Source organism: Staurois parvus, unplaced genomic scaffold, assembly GCF_062004578.1.
Source record: "Staurois parvus isolate SC_StPar_1 unplaced genomic scaffold, SC_StPar_1.0 ptg001065l, whole genome shotgun sequence".
Classification (NCBI taxonomy): domain Eukaryota; kingdom Metazoa; phylum Chordata; class Amphibia; order Anura; family Ranidae; genus Staurois; species Staurois parvus.
In genome coordinates, this window is record NW_028318861.1 from 2,075,613 (window position 1) to 2,098,435 (window position 22,823).

Below are 22,823 nucleotides of genomic sequence, written 5' to 3' on the forward strand. Positions count from 1 at the left end.
AGCCCCTTCCTTAGTTTCACTTTCTTCTTGTGCAGATCTATTCCACTCCAAACAAACAATCAGAAAAATATTGTTTCTATCCTATTCACTGAACTTCTTGAAACTTAGCACTGAAGGAGTTGATTCTGTATTCATAGGTTTGTAGAAGTTAGGATTAAGGTCTTTTTCTTAACTCTGTTCATGTTATAACATTTTTGCTGTGAAGAAGAGGCATGTGATCTCCGCTGAGTCAAATTCAGTTTTGAGAACTGCAAAAGTAAACCGAGCATCTGTGATAATATCTTGTAGGCAGAGAAACTGCCCAATAATCTTACAAAAACCTCTGGAAGAGCATGACATTGTGAATGGATTCATGGAATTTATTTACCAAAACAATTAAACATATACAGCCTTATTCTACATAATTAAAACTAATCTTTATTTCATGATGGAATAACCTTTGGATGGTAATTTATTTTCCTCAAAAAGCATTTTATTTAAAAAAATCCGATTTAAAATAGAAAAAAAAAACGATTTTTTTTTTTTTTTAAAAATCATTGATTTTTATCCACCCTGACTGGCATAGTACCACTGGATTGGTGTAAGGCCAATGTGGTGCCAATATTTAAAAAGGGGTCAAAATCTCTACCAAGTAATTACAGACCTGTTAAACTTCTATAGTTGGGAAGATACTGGAGAGTTTAATAAAAGACCACATACATGAGTTCTTGCTGGAGAAAAACCATTTTAAGCAACAGACAGCATGGATTCATGAAAGACAGAAGTTGTCAAACAAATCCGATTTCTTTTTATGAGGAGGTGAGCAAAACCTTGGACAGAGGGGTGGCGGTGGACGCGGTATACTTGGATTTTGCAAAAGCGTTTGACACAGTTCCCCACACACGGCTAATGTGTAAGGTAAAGTCTACGGGCTTGGAAAAATCAGTATGTAAATGGATAGAAAACTGGCTAAAAGATCGTATTCAGAGAGTAGTGGTTAATGATTCATACTCTGCATGGTCTAGGGTGGTCAGTGGTGTACCCCAAGGTTCAGTGTTGGAACCCTTACTTTTTAAATATATTTATAAACGATATAGGGTTTGAAATTAAAAATCCCATTTCAGTCTTTGCAGATGACACCAAGCTGTGCAGTGGAATAACGTCCTTACAGGATGTCTTCAACTTACAAGCCGACCTCAATGCACTGTTTAATTGGGCAACTATGTGTCAAATGAGGTTTAATGTTGATAAATGTAAGGTTATGCACTTGGGGGCTAAGAATATGCATGCATCATACATACTGGGGGGGGGGGTACAACTGGGGGAATCAATGGTGGAGAAGGATCTGGGGGTTCTGGTAGATCACAAGCTTAATAATGGCATGCAATGCCAAGCTGCGGCTTCTAAAGCGAGCAAAATCCTCTCTTGTATTAAAAGAGGTATAGACTCCAGAGAGAGCGATATCATATTACCCTTGTACAAATCATTAGTAAGACCTCATCTGGAATATGCAGTTCAGTTTTGGTCACCAATTCACAAAAGGAACATTGGGGAACTGGAGAAAGTACAGAAAAGAGCAACCAAACTGATAAGAGACATGGAGGAGATCAGCTATGAGGAAAGATTAGAGGAACTGAATTTATTCTCTCCTGAGAAGAGGAGATTAAGGGGGGATACGATCAACATGTATAAATACATCAGTACTTCATATAGTGAGCTCAGTGTAGAGCTATTCACCCTGAGGTCATCACAGAGGACAAGAGGGCACTCTTTACATCTGGAGGAAAAGAAATTTAATCTCCAAAACACGGAAAGGTTTCTTCACAGTGAGAGCTGTGAAAATGTGGAATAGACTCCCTCAAGCGTTGGTTCTGGCCAGCTCAGTGGATTGCTTTAAAAAAAGTCCTGGATTATTTCTTAGATACACAGAATATAACTGGATACTAACATTTATAGGTAAAGTTGATCCAGGGAATATCCGATTGCCTCTCGGGGGATCAGGAAGGAATTTTTTTCCCTGCAGGAGCAAATTGGATCATGCTTTGCTGGGGTTTGTTTTTTTTTTGCCTTCCTCTGGATCAACTGTGGGTATAGGATTATAACTTTTTTTTTTCTATGGTTGAACTGGATGGACTTCTGTCTTTTTTTCAGCCAGACTAGCTATGTAACTTCTGTCAATCACAGCCAGTGAGGAAGAAGTGCACAGAGGCGGCTCGGGAGGGTGCCACATGAGTGCCTCCAAAGTGAGCAGCTTGCCATGGGGGCACTGAACGGGGGGGGGGGGGGCAGGAGTGCTGGTGGAGGACCTGAGAGGAGGAGGATTGGGGCTGATCTCTGCAAATCAATTACAAAGAGCAAACAGGTATAACATGTTTATTTTAAATAGGAACCTTTAGTATTATTATAACCCCTTGGTGCCGGCGCCTCCCGGCCCTTTAAGGGTTTCAGAAGCTGGGAGGCGTGGTTTTAGGGTCATATGACCGCCATGATTCGCCGTCACATGATCGGGAAAGGTCCCGATCGAAAGAGAAGATCAGGACCTTTCCGTGAGTACCGGACAAGTGTGCTGGGAGCACGCAGGGCGCGCGCTCTCAGCACATATGTTTTTCTTAATTGCACACAAATATGCGGCCGCTCGGAGTCTAGGCCCAGACGCCAGGAGGTCGCACATTTGTGTGTGACCTGCGTGAAGAGGTTAAGTTGGTCATGTACATGGCAATTTGAAAGGATGATTAAACTTTTGATTCAGTTTTTTTTTTTTTAATTTTAAAATTGCAAAACAGCTAAGAAACATAAATGAATAGATTCAATAGACAGCTATGAGATGGGATGGAGCTAGTCCTGACCAAATGAGGCAGATAAGCAAACCGAACAAAAATAGAATTTGCCTTTTCATTTCCATTTTTATTAAACTGTACAGGAGCAGTCAATTTAGCACCCAGTTTGAGCTTAAACGGACCAAATATTGGAGGTAGATTAAACTCATGGCTAGCAGATTGCATAGTTTACGTCAGCAAATCCTAACCTATAATTTCCAGTGGTTAAAAAAAAAAAAAAAAAAATTGCCTGAAACTTGCCAAATGCATGGCCACCTGTAGGAGTCACAGTCTTAGGTTACACGGAGGTAAAAAATGAATAAGTGTCCATTATGGTGACCATATAGAAGAGAATTGCCTCGATTTGTTGCTGGATTTCCCTGACACAGAATTTGTGTACACTGCTCAAAAAAATTAAAGGAACACTTTGAAAAACGCATCAAATCTCAAAATGGGGAAAAATATCATACTGGATATCTATGGGGAAAATATCATACTGGATATCTATACGGATATGGACTGGGTAATGTGTTAGTAGGTTGATAATTTTCATTTCCATCAAATGTTGGGGCATCCTTATGTTACTAAGGACTGAATTCAAAGACACCCCGAAAATCAAAGTGAAAAATTAATCCAGCAGGCTAGTCCATTTTGCTGAAATTTCATTGCAGCAACTCAAAATGGTACTCAGTAGTTTGTATGGCCCCCATGTGCTTGTATGCATGCCTGAATGTTGGGGGATGCTCCTTAAAAGACGACGGATGATGTCCTGGGCTATTTCCTCCCAGAACTGGACCAGGGTATCACTGAGCTCGTGGACAGTCTGAAGTGCAACCTGGCGGTGTCAGATGAACCGAAACAAGATATCCCAGAGTTCTTCTACTGGATTTAGGTCAGGCGAGTGTGGGGGCCATTTAAAATGGTATAAATTCCTCTACCCACCAGGAATTGCCTGCATACTCTCTCCACATGAGGCTCTGCATTGTCATGCACCAGGAGAAACCCAGGACCCACTACACCAGCGTAGCGTCTGACAATGGGTCCAAGGATTTCATTCTGATACCTAATGGCAGTCAAGGGTGCCATTGTGTAGCCTGTAGAGGTCTGCATCCCTCCATGGATATGCCTCCCCAGACCATCACTGATCTACCACCAAAATAGTCATGCTGAATGATGTTACAGGCGGCATAACATTCTCCACGGCTTCTCTATGGTGCCGGGCAGTAAGCACAGGGCCCACTAGAAGAAGTCAGGCCCTCAGGCCACCCTCAAAGTTTGTTTCTGATTGTTTGGCCTCAGCTATCCCACCTGACTACGTCTGTTCTGTTTCCCACCCGGTACCTGACCTTGGCTCGAACTGACTAACCAGCAACATCCAAATCCCGGAAGGCTTGCATACCATGCACAGGCGCCTCCAGTCTGCAGACCTATCCCCGTGCACCAGCTGTGCTCCTGAGTGGACCACCAACCAGCACTCCTACAGCCGACCTGTGCAACTTTGGGCCTGACTCCCGCTGTCCCACTCTCAGGGGAGTCAGGAACTTAGCCGCAAGGGAAGCCCTCTCTCCATTGGCCTCCATCACCAGGTACGTGATATTGCCCATCTAGTGCACCTGTTAATTTCATTAACATCGAAAGCAGCTGAAATTGATTAACAACCCCCTGTGCTACTTAACTGGCCAGATCAATATCCCAGGAGTTTAATTGACTTGATGCTATACTCTGATTAAAAAGTGTTCCTTTAATTTCTCTGAGCAGTGTATTTAGAGTGAATGTCAAACACAACCAAGCAGTCAATTATAAAAAAAAAAAAAGAAGTGTAAAAATAGGATAGGGTATGCCTGGCTTTGGGCTGGGTTCAACAGGGTGGCAATGAACATGCATAGGAAAGCAGGATAAAGAAGAAAAAGAACAGGGGAGTGAAAATGCCAAGACAAAAACAACAACATTAGCAAGTACAGCTGATAGACACAGCAGTATTAGGCTGCATTCACACTTTGAGCCCTTTTGGAGCTTCAAGCTACAAAACACTCCAACTTAAAAAAAAAAAAAAATTATATATATTAATTGTTCTCTATGGTACCTGTTCACACCTGATCGCCCGAACAGGCACCATAGAGAACGGATTTTTTTTTTTAGGTTTGATCGTTTTTGGAGTTCAAGCTACAAAAACACTCAAGTGTGAGTGCAGCCTAAGGGAGGGTGTACACGTGTACCACAAAGATTGTCCTCCAAATAATGAATGGAAGAGCTGAAGTGGTTATTAAACATGGCAAAGGTTGGAAGTGTTTTTCTGTGATTATACAAAGTTTGGAAGACTTGAAATGGGCCCACAGTTATTAACTTTTGGACCAAAAGCCTCTCCCTCTTAGGATTGTAAGCTCCAAGGAGCAGGGCCCTCCTAACCCTCTTGTATTGAACTGTATTGTTGCTGTATTGTCACCTTTATATTGTAAAGTGCTGAGCAAACTGTTGGCGCTATATAAATCCTGTATAATATAATAAAATGGGCACAAATACTTACTTTGTTCTGCACCTTCCACTCGTTTTCTCTTAATGCCTAGAGTAAGATTTTGTTGCTCTTTTAATGCCTCTACTGAGCAGTTTGGTCTTGGCAGCGAATGTCCAGGTGTTGGTGCTGGTCTATTACTAAAATATTTTTTCCTTAGTGCCTGCAGAAAAATACATGCATATAGGTTAAAGAAGCCAAGAAATCTGCCACGTGAAAAAAGTGGTTTTGCACTTCATCTTTATATATGTCTAAATGCTCCAGACAAAATATATTTGCGGTATTCCACATACAAAGACCACAATGGTCTACTCATAGAATCAAGAGTACAATGTCCACAACATATGGCACACAGTTGTTTGACCTTAATGGTATAATATATACATCAGAGCTATAAATCACACTTGAACTCCTGTGAACACATATTGCAGCATTCCACTTCTCAGGACAGGGTTTTCACATGCAAATATTAATGACAATAAACAATGATCTTAAATTCTATCTAGGGAAAGATATACAATACTTAAGAAGATTTGATACAATTTTGAGAGCAAAATTGCTTTACAGGACTAGCTCACATGTGCTGCAGGGACTGCTGCTCCTTTGAAAAGCTATCCACACTCATATACTCGATCAGAGGTATTTGACAGGCAGTGAGGAGGTAATATGTTGTCTCCCTATTTCCTGATTCAACCCATATCATTGCCGTAGTGCTGCGCAGAAATTGCATGCGATTGGGGTGCGGCACCACAGAACTGCATTAGTCGGGTTCAGCAGCGGCACTGCCCACTGATTGCAACATGCGGTTTTTAAGTTTTGATACAGCCATGGCATCTGTACAGCTCTAAGCGGCTGTATGTTATTATTCAGATGGCGCAACCACCTGATTTTACTGCTGCACGTGAACAAAGCCTTAATGATACATCTCTTTCCCTAGATGAATTGAAAGCACTGTATAACCTAATATTTACATCAGAAAACATGGTCCTTACAAAGTGGAATCTTGCAAAACATGTCAACAGGGGTTCTTCAGGTGTGATTTATATGCCAGATGTATACATTATACCACTACGGTCAAACAACTGTATGCCATATGTTGGGGACATTATACTGTACTCTTATGGTCTTTATCCAAAATAATAAAAGTTTTAGATCTGGGTAGCTTATTATATGAAACAATTGAAGACTCTTACACGTGGTATTAACCGCTTCTGCGCTGCCCTATAGCAGAAATACTGCTACAGGGAGGCATGGGTGCACAAAAATCTCACACACACACACACACACACACAATTTTGCAGTTCCGATCAGGGGGTCTGCGCCGCCAGCACACACACAGCCCACATAGCAAAACAGCACATTGGTAACCCTTTGATTGCCCCACATTAACCCCTTCCTGCCCAGTGCCATTAGTACAGAGTCCGTGCTTTTTGTTAACACTAATCAGTGTATTGGTGTCACTTGGGATGTCAGTGACATCAAGTCAGTTCCCCCCAGTGTCAGATGCCCGCCACAGTACCGCTACAAGCCGCCAATCTGCACCATTATTAGTAAAAAAATAAATTCCAGTAATATATATATATAAATAAACAAACAAACATACATATATACACACACACACACACACACACACACACACACACACACACACTACCATGTGTAAACGCTATAACTTTCACGTAAACCAATTACTTTACACATATTGGGTTTTTTTTTTTTTTTTTTTTAACGAAGACATGTAGCAGAATACATTTTGGCCTAAATGTATGACAAAATGTTTTGATCTTTCAAATTTTTTTACTAGACATGTTTAATAATAGCAAAAAAGTCTGTTTTTTTTGTTCAAAATCGTTTGTTGTTTATAGCGCAAAAAACCCCCCCCCCCCAAAAAAAAAAAAAACAAAAAAAAAAAAAAAAACCCACAGGTGACCAAATACCACCAAAAGAAACCTATTTGTGGTAAAGGAAAAAAAAAAAAAAAAAAAAAAAAAAAAAACGACAATTTTCATTTTGGTGCAGCGTTGCATGACCGCTTGTCAGTTAAAGTAAAGAAGCGCCGTATCGCAAAAATTGCCTGATTAGGAAGGGAGTTAAATCTTCTGGAAGGCCAGTGGTTAAAGACTATGTATGAAAAGTAAGTGGTTTGCCTTTCTGTCTAGAAGAGAAGTGACATTGTTGCCTTCCAAAATTATATTTACCACAGATATTCTGTTATTGCTTCACAAGTTTAACCATAGAAAAACCAAAAGGATACCACTTTCACAAAAGAGCAAAGTATTTATTACATCAACTTCCCCACAGTAGAAAAACTGACAGAGATGATAAATGAAGTTGTCAAAAACCCTTTTTAGTTTTCGATAGGAGAAGGGAGGAGTAGAACTCCTTTCTAGTTTTTATTGCTGCCTGTGCCCCCCACTAGATAGATTTATCCTCTCAGAAGGAACATTTCACTATTTGGCTACACGTCATACACACTTTCATCCTGTTGCATATCTGGGCAATTTAAAATAAGGATGTAAGGGAAAAAACAAAAACAAACAAACAAACAAAAAAACAAAACAAAAAAAAACACCACACACAGGACAGGCAGGGCCATTTTTATATTAAAAGCCAAGATTTGTGAATAAATACTGAGTCTACTGTTTGTTTTGGCAGAGTCCCTCCCTGACACCCATTACTGACCCCTATACCATACCTTCTGCTATCTCAGCTCATGCAAAAAAGGTATGGGCGAGGATGTGACCTCCTTTTGATGCATTGCTCAGGCCCAGCAGTTGTCACACTGTTATGTGACAGAGTGGGTAACATTACTGCCCTCAGTCTAGGCTCCAATACCAGGTAGTTTGGCGACAGCTGTTACTGCAGAGCAAAGCCCTTTATACACTGTCCATCTGTCTACATTGCATAAAATAATGTCTTTAAAAGATAGATCAGGCTATGCAGATGAGAGGAGAGGAGTAACTTGTCCTGCAAAGACAACTTTTGAAATATAAGCATCAATTTCTATAGGATGAAACCATGGTTGATTTGATTACAAAGTCCTACATATTTAATTGATATTAAAGGCAATAGGAACACCCCCCAAAAAAAACAAAAAAACCATGTCATACGTATCTGCTCTGTGCAGTGGTTCTGCACAGAGCAGCCCTGATCCTCCTCTTCTCGGGTCCCCTGCTGGTGCTCCTGACCTCTCCCTCCTGCCTAGTGCCCCCAGAGCAAGAACCTTGCTATGGGGGCACCCAAGCAAGCTGGTTTCCAAGCCACTGCTCTGCGTGTCCATTCACACACAGCCGCGGCTTGGCCCTGCCCCCCCCCCCTCTCCTATTTGGCTCACTAGCTGTGATTGACAGCAGCAGGAGCCAATGACTTTGGCTGCTTTCTCCGCCAACAAGGAAGGAGAGTCCCCAGAGAGCCGAGGCTATCGTGCACATCACTGGAACGTAATGGGGCACAGGTAAGTGTTGGGGGGGGGGGGGGGGGGGGGCTGCTGCACACAGGTTTTTTACCTTCATGCATAAAATGCATGAAGGTAAAAATCCTTGAGCCTTTACAACCACTTTAAGAATCAAATAAAAATAAGGAAGCACGAAGGTCAAATATTGAAGAACATTTCAGTCAATGTTCAGGACGTACCTGTGAGGCTGTGTACCGAGCACAGGGGTTAAACGTGAATAAACCTTGTAAAAGTTCAAGCAGGTCATCCCCTGCAGCAGTGAATATCTGATCAAGCTGTGTTCCTGGAAAGCTTTTAAAGGTAACATAGTCTGGTAGGTTAGACATGCCCTGCATAAGAAACACACGCCTTATGTTAAATTTTTCACAAAAAGCAATTTGAGACCAAAAACACACACAAAAAAAAAAAAAAAAAGTTACTTAGCAATGCATGCCTCCGTTCTCTGCATATTGTACAATGCAAATGGTTAACAATACAATGCTACATACAGAAAAAGCCAGTTGTTGGATGAAAAACATATGAATAAACAGGGTTATAAGCATGGCGTGGGGAGGTTTTACATTGGCAAGGACTGTGTAAACTGATAAAAATCTGTGCTATATAAAATAAATAAATAGAGAATAGATATACGCGCACACAGATACATACATACCCCAGACGTATTGGGATGCCTGTCTTTACACGCACATGAATTTCAATGGCATCTCAGTCTTAGTCCGTAGGGTTCAATATTGAGTTGGCTCACACTTTGCAGCTATAACAGCTTCTGGGCAGGCTGTCCACGAGGTTTAGGAGTGTGTCTATGGAAAAGTTTGACCATCTTCCAGAAGCACATTTGTGAGGTCAGGCATTGATGTCATAAGAGAAGGCCTGGCTTGCAGTCTCTGCTCTAATTCATACCAAAGGTGTTCTATCAGGTTGAGGTCAGGACTCTGTGCAGGCCAGTCAAGTTCCTCCACCCCAAACTCGCTCATCCATGTCTTTATGGACCTTGCTTTGTGCACTGGTGCGCAGATATGTTGGAACAGAAAGGGGCCATCCCCAAACTGTTCCCACAAAGTTGGGAGAATGAAATGGTCTAAAATGTCTTGGTATGCTAACACATTAAGAGTTCCCTTCAGTGGAACTAAGGGGCCAAGCCCAACCGCTGAAAAACAACCCCACACCATAATCCCCCCTCCACCAAACCTTACACTTGGCACAATGCAGTCAGGCAAGTACTGTTCTCCTGGCAACCACCAAACCCAGACACGTCCTATCGGATTGCCAGACAGAGAAGCAAGATTTCTCACTCCAGAGAACACGTCTCCACTGCTCTAGAGTCCAGTGGCGGTGTGCTTTACACCACTGCATACAACGTTTTGCATTGTACTTGGTGATAGAAGGCTTGGAAGCAGCTGCTCAGGACTATGGAAACCCATACCATGAAACTCTCTACGCACTGTTGTTGTGCTAATCTGAAGGCCACATGAAGCTTAGAGGTCTTTAGATATTGACTCTGCAGACAGGTGTCAACTTCTGCATACTGTGCGTTTCAGCATGTGCTGACCCCGCTCTATCATTTTACGTGGCCTACCACTTCGTGGCTGAGTTGCTGTTGTTCCTAGTTGCATCCACTTTGTTATAATACCACGAACAGTTGACCGTGGAATATTTAGTAGCAAGGAAATTTCACGGATGGACTTATTGCACAGGTGGCACCCTATCACGGTACCACGCTTGAATTTACGAAGCTCCTGAGGAGGGACCCATTCTTTCAAAAGGTTTTTAGAAGCAGTTTGCATGCCTAGGGGCTTGATTTTATACATGGAAGGTGATAAGACACCCCTCCAAATCATTGGATTCAGGTGTTCCAAAATACTTTTGGCAAAATAACACACACACACACACACCCACACACACCCACACACCCACACACACCCACACACACCCACACCCCCTAAACAAAGAGCAGGCATTTGCTGGCTGCATAATAAAATATTTTACACCTTCCAGGTTCCATGATTAATTTAAATGTCAGGCTATAACAAAACAAATTCTGGAAAAGTCCATGAGGGTGTATACCCCTGCACAATTTGTGTATGGACAAAGTTACAAGGCCTGTGCAGCAATCACATCAGTAAGATATTCTGACATAGGAACATCTTTGCCAACAAGAAGCAGTTACACAACACAGTGCTCATAAGGAAAACAAATATGATGGATACTCACAGGCCATTGATCTTCTGTTGGAGTACCCAATGTCTCAAATATTCTTGTGAGCTGATCCAAATCAGAATCCCCAGGCAGAAAAGGCACCTAATAGAAAATGAGGACATGCATTATCCACCAGTGCATACTCTACCCTAAGCGCATATTTACATTTTATTTACAAGTTTAACAGTTACTTTCATCAGTATGTCATTTTACAGACATAATATAGACTACATACCCTTAGAAGCAATTCTGCCAAAATACATCCGACTGCCCACATGTCAACACCAACACCATACATTCTAGCACCAAATAGCAACTCTGGAGACCGATACCACCTATTATGATAATACAAGAAGGTTTCAATAACATATGTGGTAAATGTTACATAATACCAATAACATGGTTTATGTTTTCCCTCTCCCAATTACACAGCAGTTTATGTGGGAAATCAACAAATGTTTAAAGTGTTCATTAACCTCTTTTGTAGGTCTATCAAATGGTGTATCAGCAACCCTGTCTTTATCCAGTGCTGTTTATGAACTGCACTAGATGAATAACCGCCAGGTGGTTTATCTGCCCAGTATATGTTTCGACTGAGCTGCCATTAGACAGCTCGGTACACAGAGAAACTGTACAAAGCCAATCTAAGGGGCGAGGTACCAAGTGATCGCTGAGATTGTTTCTCACAGCGATCACATATTACTGTTTACAGTGCTGATCCCTCCCCTTCCCCTTACAAGGCATGAAGAGAAATCAAGTAATTATGAATGGGAACAGAATGAATGGACTTACAGCCGCAGCTTCACTCATGCATTCCAGATGGATGGCTGGGGCCTTGTGCAAGCGGCAGATAAGACTGAAGGGTTAATTCACCCACAATGAACAGCTGCTGAACAGGCAAATTGCAGCAGTTTTCTCTCTGGCAGCTGTCCATTCAAACTGTGGTAGGGGACAGTGAGGTGTGCAAATCACACAGATCCCCCCTTTTTTTAACAGAACTTTATTTGAGGTGTACAAAAGCACATTTCATTCACTGTACAGCAGTGAAATTCAGTAAAATGACAGTCACTGCTCTATGTGTGAATTCAGTCTGAGAATCAGGCAAAGAAGCTGAGCCTTTCATGCTAAAGTGCAAGCAATCTCAAATCGGGGGAGGTACATCATTGTGTCTGAGGTTCGGCAGCACTATTATTTAGAATGAAGGTCAGGTAGCCTTTAGGGAGAAAAAAAAAAAAGTTAAGTGCATTCAGGTATGTTGCATTGAGACATTTCATCTGAAAGTGCTGCATATTGCACGACAGACAAAAATATAATCAAACCTACAGTGTTTTTTATTATAGGAACAGTAGTTACTCCATTATCAATTTTTTTTTAACTAAAATTGAATAGACTATATACCTTGTTACCACTTGATGGGTGTAAACTCTGTTTGGACTTCCAAATGACTTGGCCAAACCAAAATCAGCCAGTTTAAGGACTCCATTCTCATCCAGCAACAAGTTGTTGGGCTTTAAATCCTGCAACACAAATTGTATTCACAAAAATGATCACATCTTAAAAATAAGAAAACAGCTCTCTTGTACAAATATACAAAAAAAAAAATTCACACCACCTAAGAGATGACGCTCAAGAATATAAATCAGATCTGAAAAGACTTAAATCGAGACATAGAATGATTGCCTTATTTATGTAATTTTTGTAACTAAAATGTACACCAGGCAAAATTAACAGCGTATTTTTTTTTTTTTTACATCAGGAGTTTCACATTTATGCATTGTGATATATTCTTAAAATTGTTAAATTGATACAAGATAGGTATATGCACACACCAAATGGCACATTTTTGGTGATGGGAATTGTTTGTTTTTGTTGTATGAGAGCCATGCATTTATAATTTTTAATTCCAATTTATATTCCAAGATGGTCTGTTGCTATTAAGTGCAGAAGCTGGGGATTTGTTAAGTACTTCTAATTTTGATTTATGTCGATTTTTGTTTTGGAAGGGAAATTTAAGTAAAATCCTGGACACAGATGGATTGAAATTCAGTTAGTTCAGTAGGGATCAATCAAATATGTGATGCCATCCCAGCTTGACAGAAGACAAATCATTAGATTGACTTCTGATGAATGGACAATTTGAACAAAAACTTGTCAAATAGTGGCTGGAGGTATTGATCAGTGTTATTCTGACAGCAGGATCTGGTTCTGTCACAATTCAATGCCCCAGCAGGTGGTTTCTTGTCTGTGTGGATAAAAGAATCACTCACTAAAACACTCATCTATGGCCAGCTAAAGTCTATTAAAAATATTAGATCTTTATTCTTTATATTTACATTAGTAATCAAAAGTTAAATACTTAAAAACGCGCGCGCACACACACACACACACACACACACACACACACACACACACACACACACACACACACAGAATTGACATTACTATCAAAAAAATACTTCCATCTGCTGCTGCAGCAGCCAATCACCAAAGACCAGGCCTACTGTAGAGCAGCTAGGTCTGAGGGAGTAATAAGCAGGCCACATACTAGAGGGTGGCTGATGTGCATACATAATCTAATCCTTCAGGCAGTCATGCTCACCAGTGTATCCCCAAGTAGGAATGAATCCTGGCTGACAAGAACCTCTAAGAAGACTTCTGGACATTTACTCCTGCAAAGCCTAACACCAAGCTACGAATTAAAAACAGATGCCCCCTAACCCTTACAAGTAGCCCAGCCAGGAGACAGAGTGCTTATCTCTTGCTCACTAGTACAGGAATCCCACGCTCTATAATCTACGGCAATAAACCAAGGCAGTGGTTCCTGGTACTACAGGGAGGAAGCAGCACTAATAAAGCTGCAGAGATTTTCACTTTTTTTTCCAAAAGTTTAAAAGTCATTATAAACCTACCATACCTTGTATTCATCACTGGCATAAAATATGAATTATGCATGTAGTTTCATGGAGTAATTTGTTGTGCTGAATGCAAAGCCTATAGTAGAGTCAAATTCCAGTGTCAGAAGTTTGTTTGTGCTCAAACATGGGGCATTGCCATAAACTACATATAACACAAGAGTCTAGTGCTCCTCAGGTGAGCTTAATAGTAACTAGATATTTATTTATTTCAGGTACTTATATAGCGCTGTCAATTTACGCAGCACTACACACACACACACACACACACACACACACACACACACACACACACACACACACACACACACACACACACACACACACACACACACTTTGGAGTGTGGGAGGAAACCGGAGCACCCGGAGGAAACCCACGCAAGCACAGGGAGAACATGCAAACTCCATGCAGGAGGCACCATGGTCAGGAATCGAACCCATGACCCATTTACTGCAAGGCAGATGTGCTAACCACTAAGCCACTGTGCCGCAAGCAGACACAACAATTGACAGAGTTCATCATGCAGTCTTTCATCACATTAGAACTCTCACATGCAGCAGAGGAAATGGTAAAGCATCGATTATTATGCAGAACAAAAGATGCCTGTCCCTTTAGCGAAGAGAAATCAACTAGATTAATGAATACATGGACATAGGGGAATCGATTAGCCATGACACTCTAAATTGCAGTCATAACATGTGAGCCCATCCTTATAAAAAGGTAAGGCAAACAAACACCACAGGGAATAGAAAACACTAACACCTAGTGAAAAAAAACACTTGAAAGTATACAATGCCTTTAAGTCTGAGATCTAAGTTTATTTAGTAAGGCAAGTGTGCTTGAATAACTACGCATGTGTATTATCTCACCCTATGCAGGATCCAGAGATGATGCAAATACTCCAAGCCCTGAAGAGTCATCAACATATAAGACTTTATGTGCGCTGGAGTCAAGACTAGACTGGTATCCCTTATTATAGCCTGAAAAGACAGTTTACATTCATAAACAAAATATTTAGCAAGTATAGATGTGTCCTCATAGACATACATTGAATAGGCTGCCTGCATGCAGCACCTACTTGACATGGTGTAAAGGCCTCAGCACCCATTTGAATGATGCCCTGAACTTAATGCAAAACTCAACCCTCCTATCCTTTACAGCCAAGGAAGCTGCCATCTTATTCTCAGTTTGATCTGCAGTTGCCATGGTACTGCACGTGTGATCGATTATGACACCAGCCATTTATTGGCTTGACTGTTCGGTTGAAAGCAAAAGCAACTGTGACAGTAATCTACAACATGCCTTGAATGTAAATTATTTGGGAAACCGTTATATCAATGTGTTTAATTCCTATTTAAGTTCAGAAATGGACATAAAAGGAGTTTCACGTCTTTGCTTGTGTGGAGCTGCTATTAAAATGTTTCCTGAAACCTTACCTCTAAATCTGTTTCCATGAAATCAAATACCAGACTTATGTTGGATTTGTGACCAAAAGCATCCAAAAGCTGCAAAGAAAAAAAAAATACTGCTCATTTAATTCCCTAAAGTAAAGATACATTTTCTACATGCTCAGGTTTTATGGTGACTGCAGCCAATTTTAAAGAGTATCTAAACCAAAAGAACATAAATATTATATTTCAGCTTACCAATCCTTAATCAAGTAGAATGCCATTGTTAACTATGCCTAAACCTGCTCCCACTCTCCTAAATCCTATTCTAACTACTGTGTGAAAGGAGGATGCTTATACTTGCCTATTCTGAGGATGCTCCAGTCTGGTCACATGATCTCCCCACCAGCCGGCTTCAGGGGGGAGAAGAGATTGCAGACAACTGCTGAAATGCCTGGGTGGTGACATCATCCACAGACTTACTATGGAGCATCTGTTGTTGGCTGTCCCTACTCTCCCCTAAAGCTGCAGCTAAGAGCCAAATCATGTGGCTGGACTGGAGCGCACTCTGAATAGGCAAGTATAAGCATTTTCCTTATACTACTGTCCTTGGGTTTAGATCCTCATCACTGCAATCTTCAAAGAAATTAATATGTGAATATAATGGTTAGATGAGACTTTGTGACGATGAGGGGGGAGACTTTAGAACTGCTTCTGTGACAATAAAACAGTATAGTAAGTACGCCTGATCTGGATACTAGCTGTTGGAATGAATATTAGAAACTACTGAAGCCTTTGGATCCACATGACAACCAGGCAATTAGCATCTTTAGGAAAACCATAACAATGGTGTGCCCCCTATTTCTCTCAGCACAATACTAAATAAAATATAAAAGGCTCTATAGAAGAATTATTACTACTTACACCTATAATATTAGCGTGACTTAATTCTTGGAGAAGTTTGATTTCCCTCAAGGCTGTTCGATTTATCCCTGCATATGAAAAATAGAGAGTCATTATTAAAGCGACAAGGAGAAAACACTCAGTCTGAGCAGAAAGCAAAAGCAGGAATCAAAACATCCAGAGAGAAAAGAAAAGTGCATAGCTGGGAGATTGTTAACATTACTTTGTCTGAAACATTTTTTAAAAAGCAAAAGTTGTGTAGCAACAGTGACGGTACACACACTGAACTGTAAGGATTGCTTACATGTTTTTTTATAATACAGGTTTTAATACAACCTACTTGCACAAACAAAAGCTCATCTCTTAGATTGTAAGCTCTGTGGAGCAGGGCCCTCCTATCCCTCTTGTATTGAACTGTATTGTCTCCCTTTACATTGTAAAGCGCTGAGCAAACTGTTGGCGCTATATAAATCCTGTATAAGAATAATAATAATAATCAGGACCAAGAAGAGAAACACACACACCCCCCTCTGTGTGGCTTAGAACTCACTCTGTCTCATTATATTTATTAGAATACACTGCAATCACATGGAGCAAAGCTTTCCATACACAGTTCCAACTCTGTTGATGTCACACCAATCATCCCATCGTTTTGAGGACCAACTACTGCCTGGAGTGTGTGTGTGTTGGACATAAGTCTATTTCACTCAAATATTTTTAGGACATTGGGCACAATTCACTAAAGGATATCGTATGCGTTATGTTGGTCACATGATCACATATCACGTGAGATACTGAAAATGTCAATTCACTGTTGCAGTGTGTGGCGTTTGCCAAAAATAGCAGAAACACTTGGTAAATACTGCATGAAAAAGACCTTAAAAAGTCAATTCACAAAAGGAAATAATTAAATGAATGAGGTAATTAAGTAGTGGTCCAGACATGCAGTATGTACTGGTATCTCTCAGTAACTATCAAGGGTTTGTTAAGGAGTGGCTGGCCGCCGCATCCATAACAACCTATGAGACATCAGCTGTCAGTGGGGTTCCCTGCTGACAGCTAAATTTAAAAAAAAAAAAAAAAAAAAAATGGAGTGTTGATAGAAACAAGGGCCTCTTCCCTACAACCCTGGCCTGTGGTTGTGGGGGTCTGCAGGCGGGGGGCTTATTGGAATCTGGAAGCTCCCCGAGATCCCTGCCCCACCCCCCCTACCATGTTGAGGGCATATGGCCTGTTAGGGTTCAGGACCTTCTGGGTTGCTTAAGGGCCTGGTATGGATTTTTTGGGGGGGGACCCCACGCCATTTTTCAAAAGAAAAATAAAGGGATGGTGTGAAGATTCCCCTCAAAATCCATACCAGACCCGAAGGGCATGGTAAGGATGGGGGACCCCCACACTGTTTTTTTTGTCACTAAATTTATTTGCCAGCAATTCCTTTTTTTTTATCCTTATATACTCTGCTGCAATAAAAGGATATTATTTAAAAAAAAAAAAAAGCCAAAATGTGCTGCAAGAAAAGAGGAAAGAATTCTCAATATGCCCAGGCATTATATTTTGGGTACTCTGTGATTTGTTTAACCATCAAAATACTTATGGTTGTTAAATACAGCTGTCAACCAGATAAACATCTTCAGTAACTGGTAAAAGAAAAAAGGAATCTAGGTTTGTATGTGTGTTTTGGTTTAACAGACACTGAGGTCACTGACCAGAACATTCCCAGACCTCCCCATAGTAGCCACATAAAGGTTCAGAGAAAACCAATAAACAGTCAGAGTAGGAGTGCATTCTGACAAGCCCAGGGGAGAGATGACCACATTACTCACATGTAAATGGGACACTATACATAATAGTAACAAAAATATATTGTTCCTAAAAAGAGCAGAAAGCAATAAGTGAAGAGGGAATCTTATGCAACGCAAACAAAAAACCCCTCAAAAAAACACACGTCAAATGATAGTTGCGAATAAGAGTGTCAGAGTCATTCACAAACATAATTGTTTTTCAAATACATTTATGTTTCCAGAAGGCCCTGCTCGTTAGAGCTTACAATCTAAGATATTAAATGCATTTAATAACTTTTTTGATCCTGAAAATTTTCATGCAGCAGTTTGGGCACATCCAGAGCAAATACATTTCACAACTGAAGGACAACCGAAAGAAAGCTGAAAAGTAAAAAACTGATCACTCCCCAAAAGTTACCATTATCTGGAGATTAAACTGAACCCAGAACTGAATGTCAACATTAAAAATTCCAGCCAAACAGTTAAATACATTATAAATTATATTAAAAAAAAAAACAAAAAAAAAAAAAACAACAACACACACACGGGAACTTGTTCAGCTATCTTTGCTATTTGCAAAACCATTGCCAGACAACACCGTTAGATGGGTGATTCCTCCTCAATAGCTAAGAAACAAAAGCAATGTAACAGTCCTGCTGATTGACAAACAAAGGAGAAGTATCCTTGCATTGAAAATGTAATCTGCATTCTGTCCTGCAAGCATGTCCCCCATCTAGACTGACAGCACTGTGCAGTACAATACTTCCTGTACATTTGCCGACATTGGTGGCCCTCTCAGATTGTACATGGGATTTTGACGTGAAACAACTGAAAAGATTAAACTGAACAAAAGGCATTTTTAGTAATATCCATTTGGTATTAATCTTTTAACTTCAACGTGAATCCTTAAACTAATGGTGGGGTTAGATTTAGGTTAACACTTCTCTAAACCTAACCTACTAACCCCCATAAAAAGGAAGAGGTGGCAGTCAGCCAGTCTGGCTATGTCAGAAGACCGTATTACAAAAACAGTCAATTACTATAACAGAAACAATCACCTACAGTCAGTGACTTTCTTGATAACAGTCATCTCTCCCTTCGGTACGTTTGCGTTTTACAAAAACAGTCAGCCATTTCAATACGTTCATTTTCTATAGCATGCATTAACGCGCAACCAGCCCTAAACTGAACTCCAATATGAAGAAAGAATAGCATCATGGCAAAAAGCAAAACAAAACCAAGAAAAAAAAAAAAAAAAGACACACACCATTCCTATATTTCTGTCCATACCTGATCAAAGTTTTATTGGGCTCAAAAACAATGCGATAGCAGAAGAGGCCATATTAAAACATCTCCTAGAACAGGGGTGTCAAACTGATGGTCATCCAGCTGTTGCAGAACTACAAGTCCCATGATGCCTATCTCTGGGAATCATGCTAATAATGGTCAACCTTGCAACGCCTCAATTGTGGCTTACAGTTCCACAACAGCTGGAGGGCCGCCAGTTTGACACCTGTGTCCTAGAATATGAATTTTTATTAATGCTATTCTGTGATGCACCATTTAATGTAGTAGCATTTAATGCAAGCAATAAAAGTGTAACAATACATTGGGAACTCAGATGAACAGTGCCCCTTTAATATCTATGTTGGAGCCCACTCCCATCCTGAGCCACCAGAGATGAGCAAAATGGCAATTCCAAAGACCATATAAACTTGACTAAAACGACATAATCAATCTTAGCCAGTATCAGGAACTTGAAATAACCAACAAAGAAAAAACAAAATGGGTAAAAAAAGTTTCAAAGCTTCAATTTGGTTCCCAATCAGCACATAGCAATAAGACACCATCTAGTGGTTACATGTGTATTTACATGACAATCCTAAAATTCTTCAAAAATTAACTAGAGCACACAATTAAAAGGTGTCTAATGTGAAGGTTTGAAGATTCCCTAGCAATTAGACCATCCCTAGGGTCAGAACACTGCGCTTCATTACTGTCCCATAATTAGATACTTGCTTCGTGTCTTACATGCATCGGTAAAAATCATATATACAATCTCCATACAAAGTCTGTACAACCAGACAAAAGGGTTTTTTTTAATTATATATTTTATTAAATTTTATTTCAATACACGGTTCAACGATATGTCATTTATCAAAAAAATATATTCCAAGTAACTTCATTACCCCCATTTCCTCCCCCCCCCCCCCATTAAATTATCCCTGTCCAAATAATTCTTTCCATCTCTTTCCTTCCCAGTTTACCAAAACCCTATTTTCTCTTTACTTTTCAACTGTCCAGTTATTCAGTTTAAAATTCTCCAACTCTACTACCAAAGCACCCATCACTTCGAGGTATTTTTCAGATGTCTTAAAATCATACCACCTACTCCAATCCTTTCTACATATTTTATCATTATCTATATGGTATAGCTCCTCCATCTTATATACTCGATCCTATTTATCCATGCCCTCATTGTTGGAGGGTCCTGTATCTGCCAAAATTTTGGGATTAGACCTTTTGCCGTGCTAATTAGATATATACTATTTTTATATTGTTTCACTGACATATCTGACCTATAAAATTGGCACTCTCACGGGTTCTTCTGAATAGTTATCCCAAAAATCTCCTGTATATATTGAATTAGGTTTTGCCAAAACACTTGCATTTTTGGACAGTCCCACCATATATGTGCCATTGCCCCACTCACCCCACATCCCCTCCAACATAGTGGTGAAATTTCTACTCTTTGTTTATGTGCCACACTGTGTGAAATACCATCTGGTTAAACATTTATAATTCATTTCAAGGGTGTTCATATTTATCACCCCGTGCATTATCTTAAACATTTTAATCTTCTGTAGCCCATTCATTTTTGTACCCAATTCTCTTTCCCATTTCTCAAAGAATAACAGAGCTTCAGATCCCATCAATTCAATAAAGGGTCTTATATATCCTAGAGGCTACATGTTTGTTTATATACCTTCTTAGAACTCAACATTTTTTCAAATGGAAGCATATGTCCTCTAGCATCCTCAGTGGTTGGGGGAGCGTTGAGACAAAATGTCCCAATTGGTAATATCTCAATTCATCTAATGTAAAGAATAAATCTTTTTTACTCTAACTCTTGAAAAGTGCATAACTTCCCCTTGTCTATTATGTCCCTTAACCAAGCATTTCTATCTTTAAACCATTTCCTGGAAATATTGTCTTTCCCTGGTGGGAAAAAACTCTGTATCCACTACAGGCATCAAAAGTGAATTGTACTTCCAGCCCATTGACTTGTGCAACCCATCCCATATTCTCAACACCTCAAGTGTCAATGCGCTACCATTTTCATCTATAACCCAAAGCTTTTGTGGAATCCAAATAATCCTCTCCAATTGTGTGTTACTTAAAATACCTTCCATTTCAACCCAACTTTTCTCTTGTGCATTGTATATCTAGTCTACCACCCGTGATAATATCACCAACATATAATGCTTCCTCATATTTAGCAGATTTAATCCTCCTCTTTGTTGTTACATAAAACTTTGTACTTAATTCTTGTTTCTTATTAGCCCATATAAACCTCAGTATCAATTTTCTTATTATCCTAAAAAGGATCCTGGTAGATATATTGGGGGCATTTGGAACTTACACAGGATTTTTGGGACTATCACCATCTTAACCATATTTAGACAACCCATCCATGAGACCCAGCCCATTGAGAGTCTTCTCAACTCATCCTTAATTTCATTTATTAATGGGATATACTGTGGTTGACTTAATATAAATTCTTTGAGGAGTTAAACTTTATTCCCAGGTAACCCAATTCCCTCTCCCTCCATGTAAATGGAAAGTCTTCTTGCAGGGACAGCATCTCTACCTTTGAAACGTTGATATTTAAAATCTCGGATTTGAGGGGTTCATTTTCAAGTATGGATCAAGCCAGCGATACCTCCTGGGGTCCCTCCAAGATCAGTCCTCCCAGGGGTTTCCTCATTCCATACTCCTCCGCACTCCCCAGGTATTTTCACCGACAGTAGCTCCAGGGACCCAGCACCTGCCCCTTCACTACGCCTCTCCCCAGGGGGGGCTCTCCATCACCACCGACCTCCCCACAGCCCCAGCGCGACCAGAGAGCCTGATACAGCGCCGGCACCATGGGCATGTCTCTCTGCCCAGGCCAGTGGGACCGAGCAGGACTGGACACACACTCTGTGGGTCAGAAGCAGAAGAAAAAAAAAAAACAAAAAAAAAACAAAACCACGCGGGTACACCCACAGCACTGGCCCTCAGGATCTGGTACGGTCCAGTTATGGGGTGTTAAGTGGTCTCAGTTTAGTCAGCCTCCATAAAGCCAGCGTCTGGAGCTCCTACACCTCACCAGCTCACAGCGTAATGTTCAGGCCCCTCCCCCTGGTGCCCATTTTTTTGGCAACAAGACCAGACAAAAGTATTTTGCATATGTTCAACTTCTAGGACATTTATGTTGAGAGAACGCTATATAGCAAAGGTCTCCACACTTTTCAAACAAAGGGCCAGTTTACCATCTTTCAGACTTTAGGAGGGCTGGATTGTGGCCAGTGGGGGTAGGAGGGCTGGATTGTGGCCAGTGGGGGTAGGAGGGCTGGATTGTGGCCAGTGGGGGTAGAAAATGTCTCGGGGCCCAGCATCAGTGAGAATAAATATGGACTCAGGGTTGATGGACAGTAGGGGGAGGAGTAGTGTCCCACCATTGGTATTAGTGGGAGGAATAGTGACCCATCATTGATACTAAAGGAAAGAATAGTGTCCCCTCATTGATACTAATGGGAGGAATAGTGCCCCATCATTAGTGTCAGTGGCAATTAATATTCCCCACTGTTAGTAGTGGTAAGAATAGTGCCTCATATCATT

The 22,823-nt window shown here is 40.6% G+C and overlaps 1 protein-coding gene across 2 annotated transcripts in view; it reads right to left on the reverse strand.

The window, feature by feature from the left end:
* The window catches only part of CDK7 (cyclin dependent kinase 7), a 39,822-nt gene that overhangs the window by 8,244 nt on the left and 8,755 nt on the right, over window positions 1-22,823 (reverse strand). The window contains exons 4-11 of one of the 2 annotated variants that reach the window (XM_089658378.1): window positions 16,180-16,247; window positions 15,304-15,372; window positions 14,737-14,847; window positions 12,353-12,471; window positions 11,190-11,289; window positions 10,970-11,056; window positions 8,938-9,087; window positions 5,320-5,467 (exon numbers count right to left, since the gene is read on the reverse strand). In XM_089658378.1, coding sequence (XP_089514504.1) covers window positions 5,320-5,467; window positions 8,938-9,087; window positions 10,970-11,056; window positions 11,190-11,289; window positions 12,353-12,471; window positions 14,737-14,847; window positions 15,304-15,372; window positions 16,180-16,247 — 852 coding nt within the window. The remainder of the gene's footprint in view (window positions 1-5,319; window positions 5,468-8,937; window positions 9,088-10,969; window positions 11,057-11,189; window positions 11,290-12,352; window positions 12,472-14,736; window positions 14,848-15,303; window positions 15,373-16,179; window positions 16,248-22,823) is intronic. The other variant, XM_089658379.1, reaches the window with a different exon arrangement.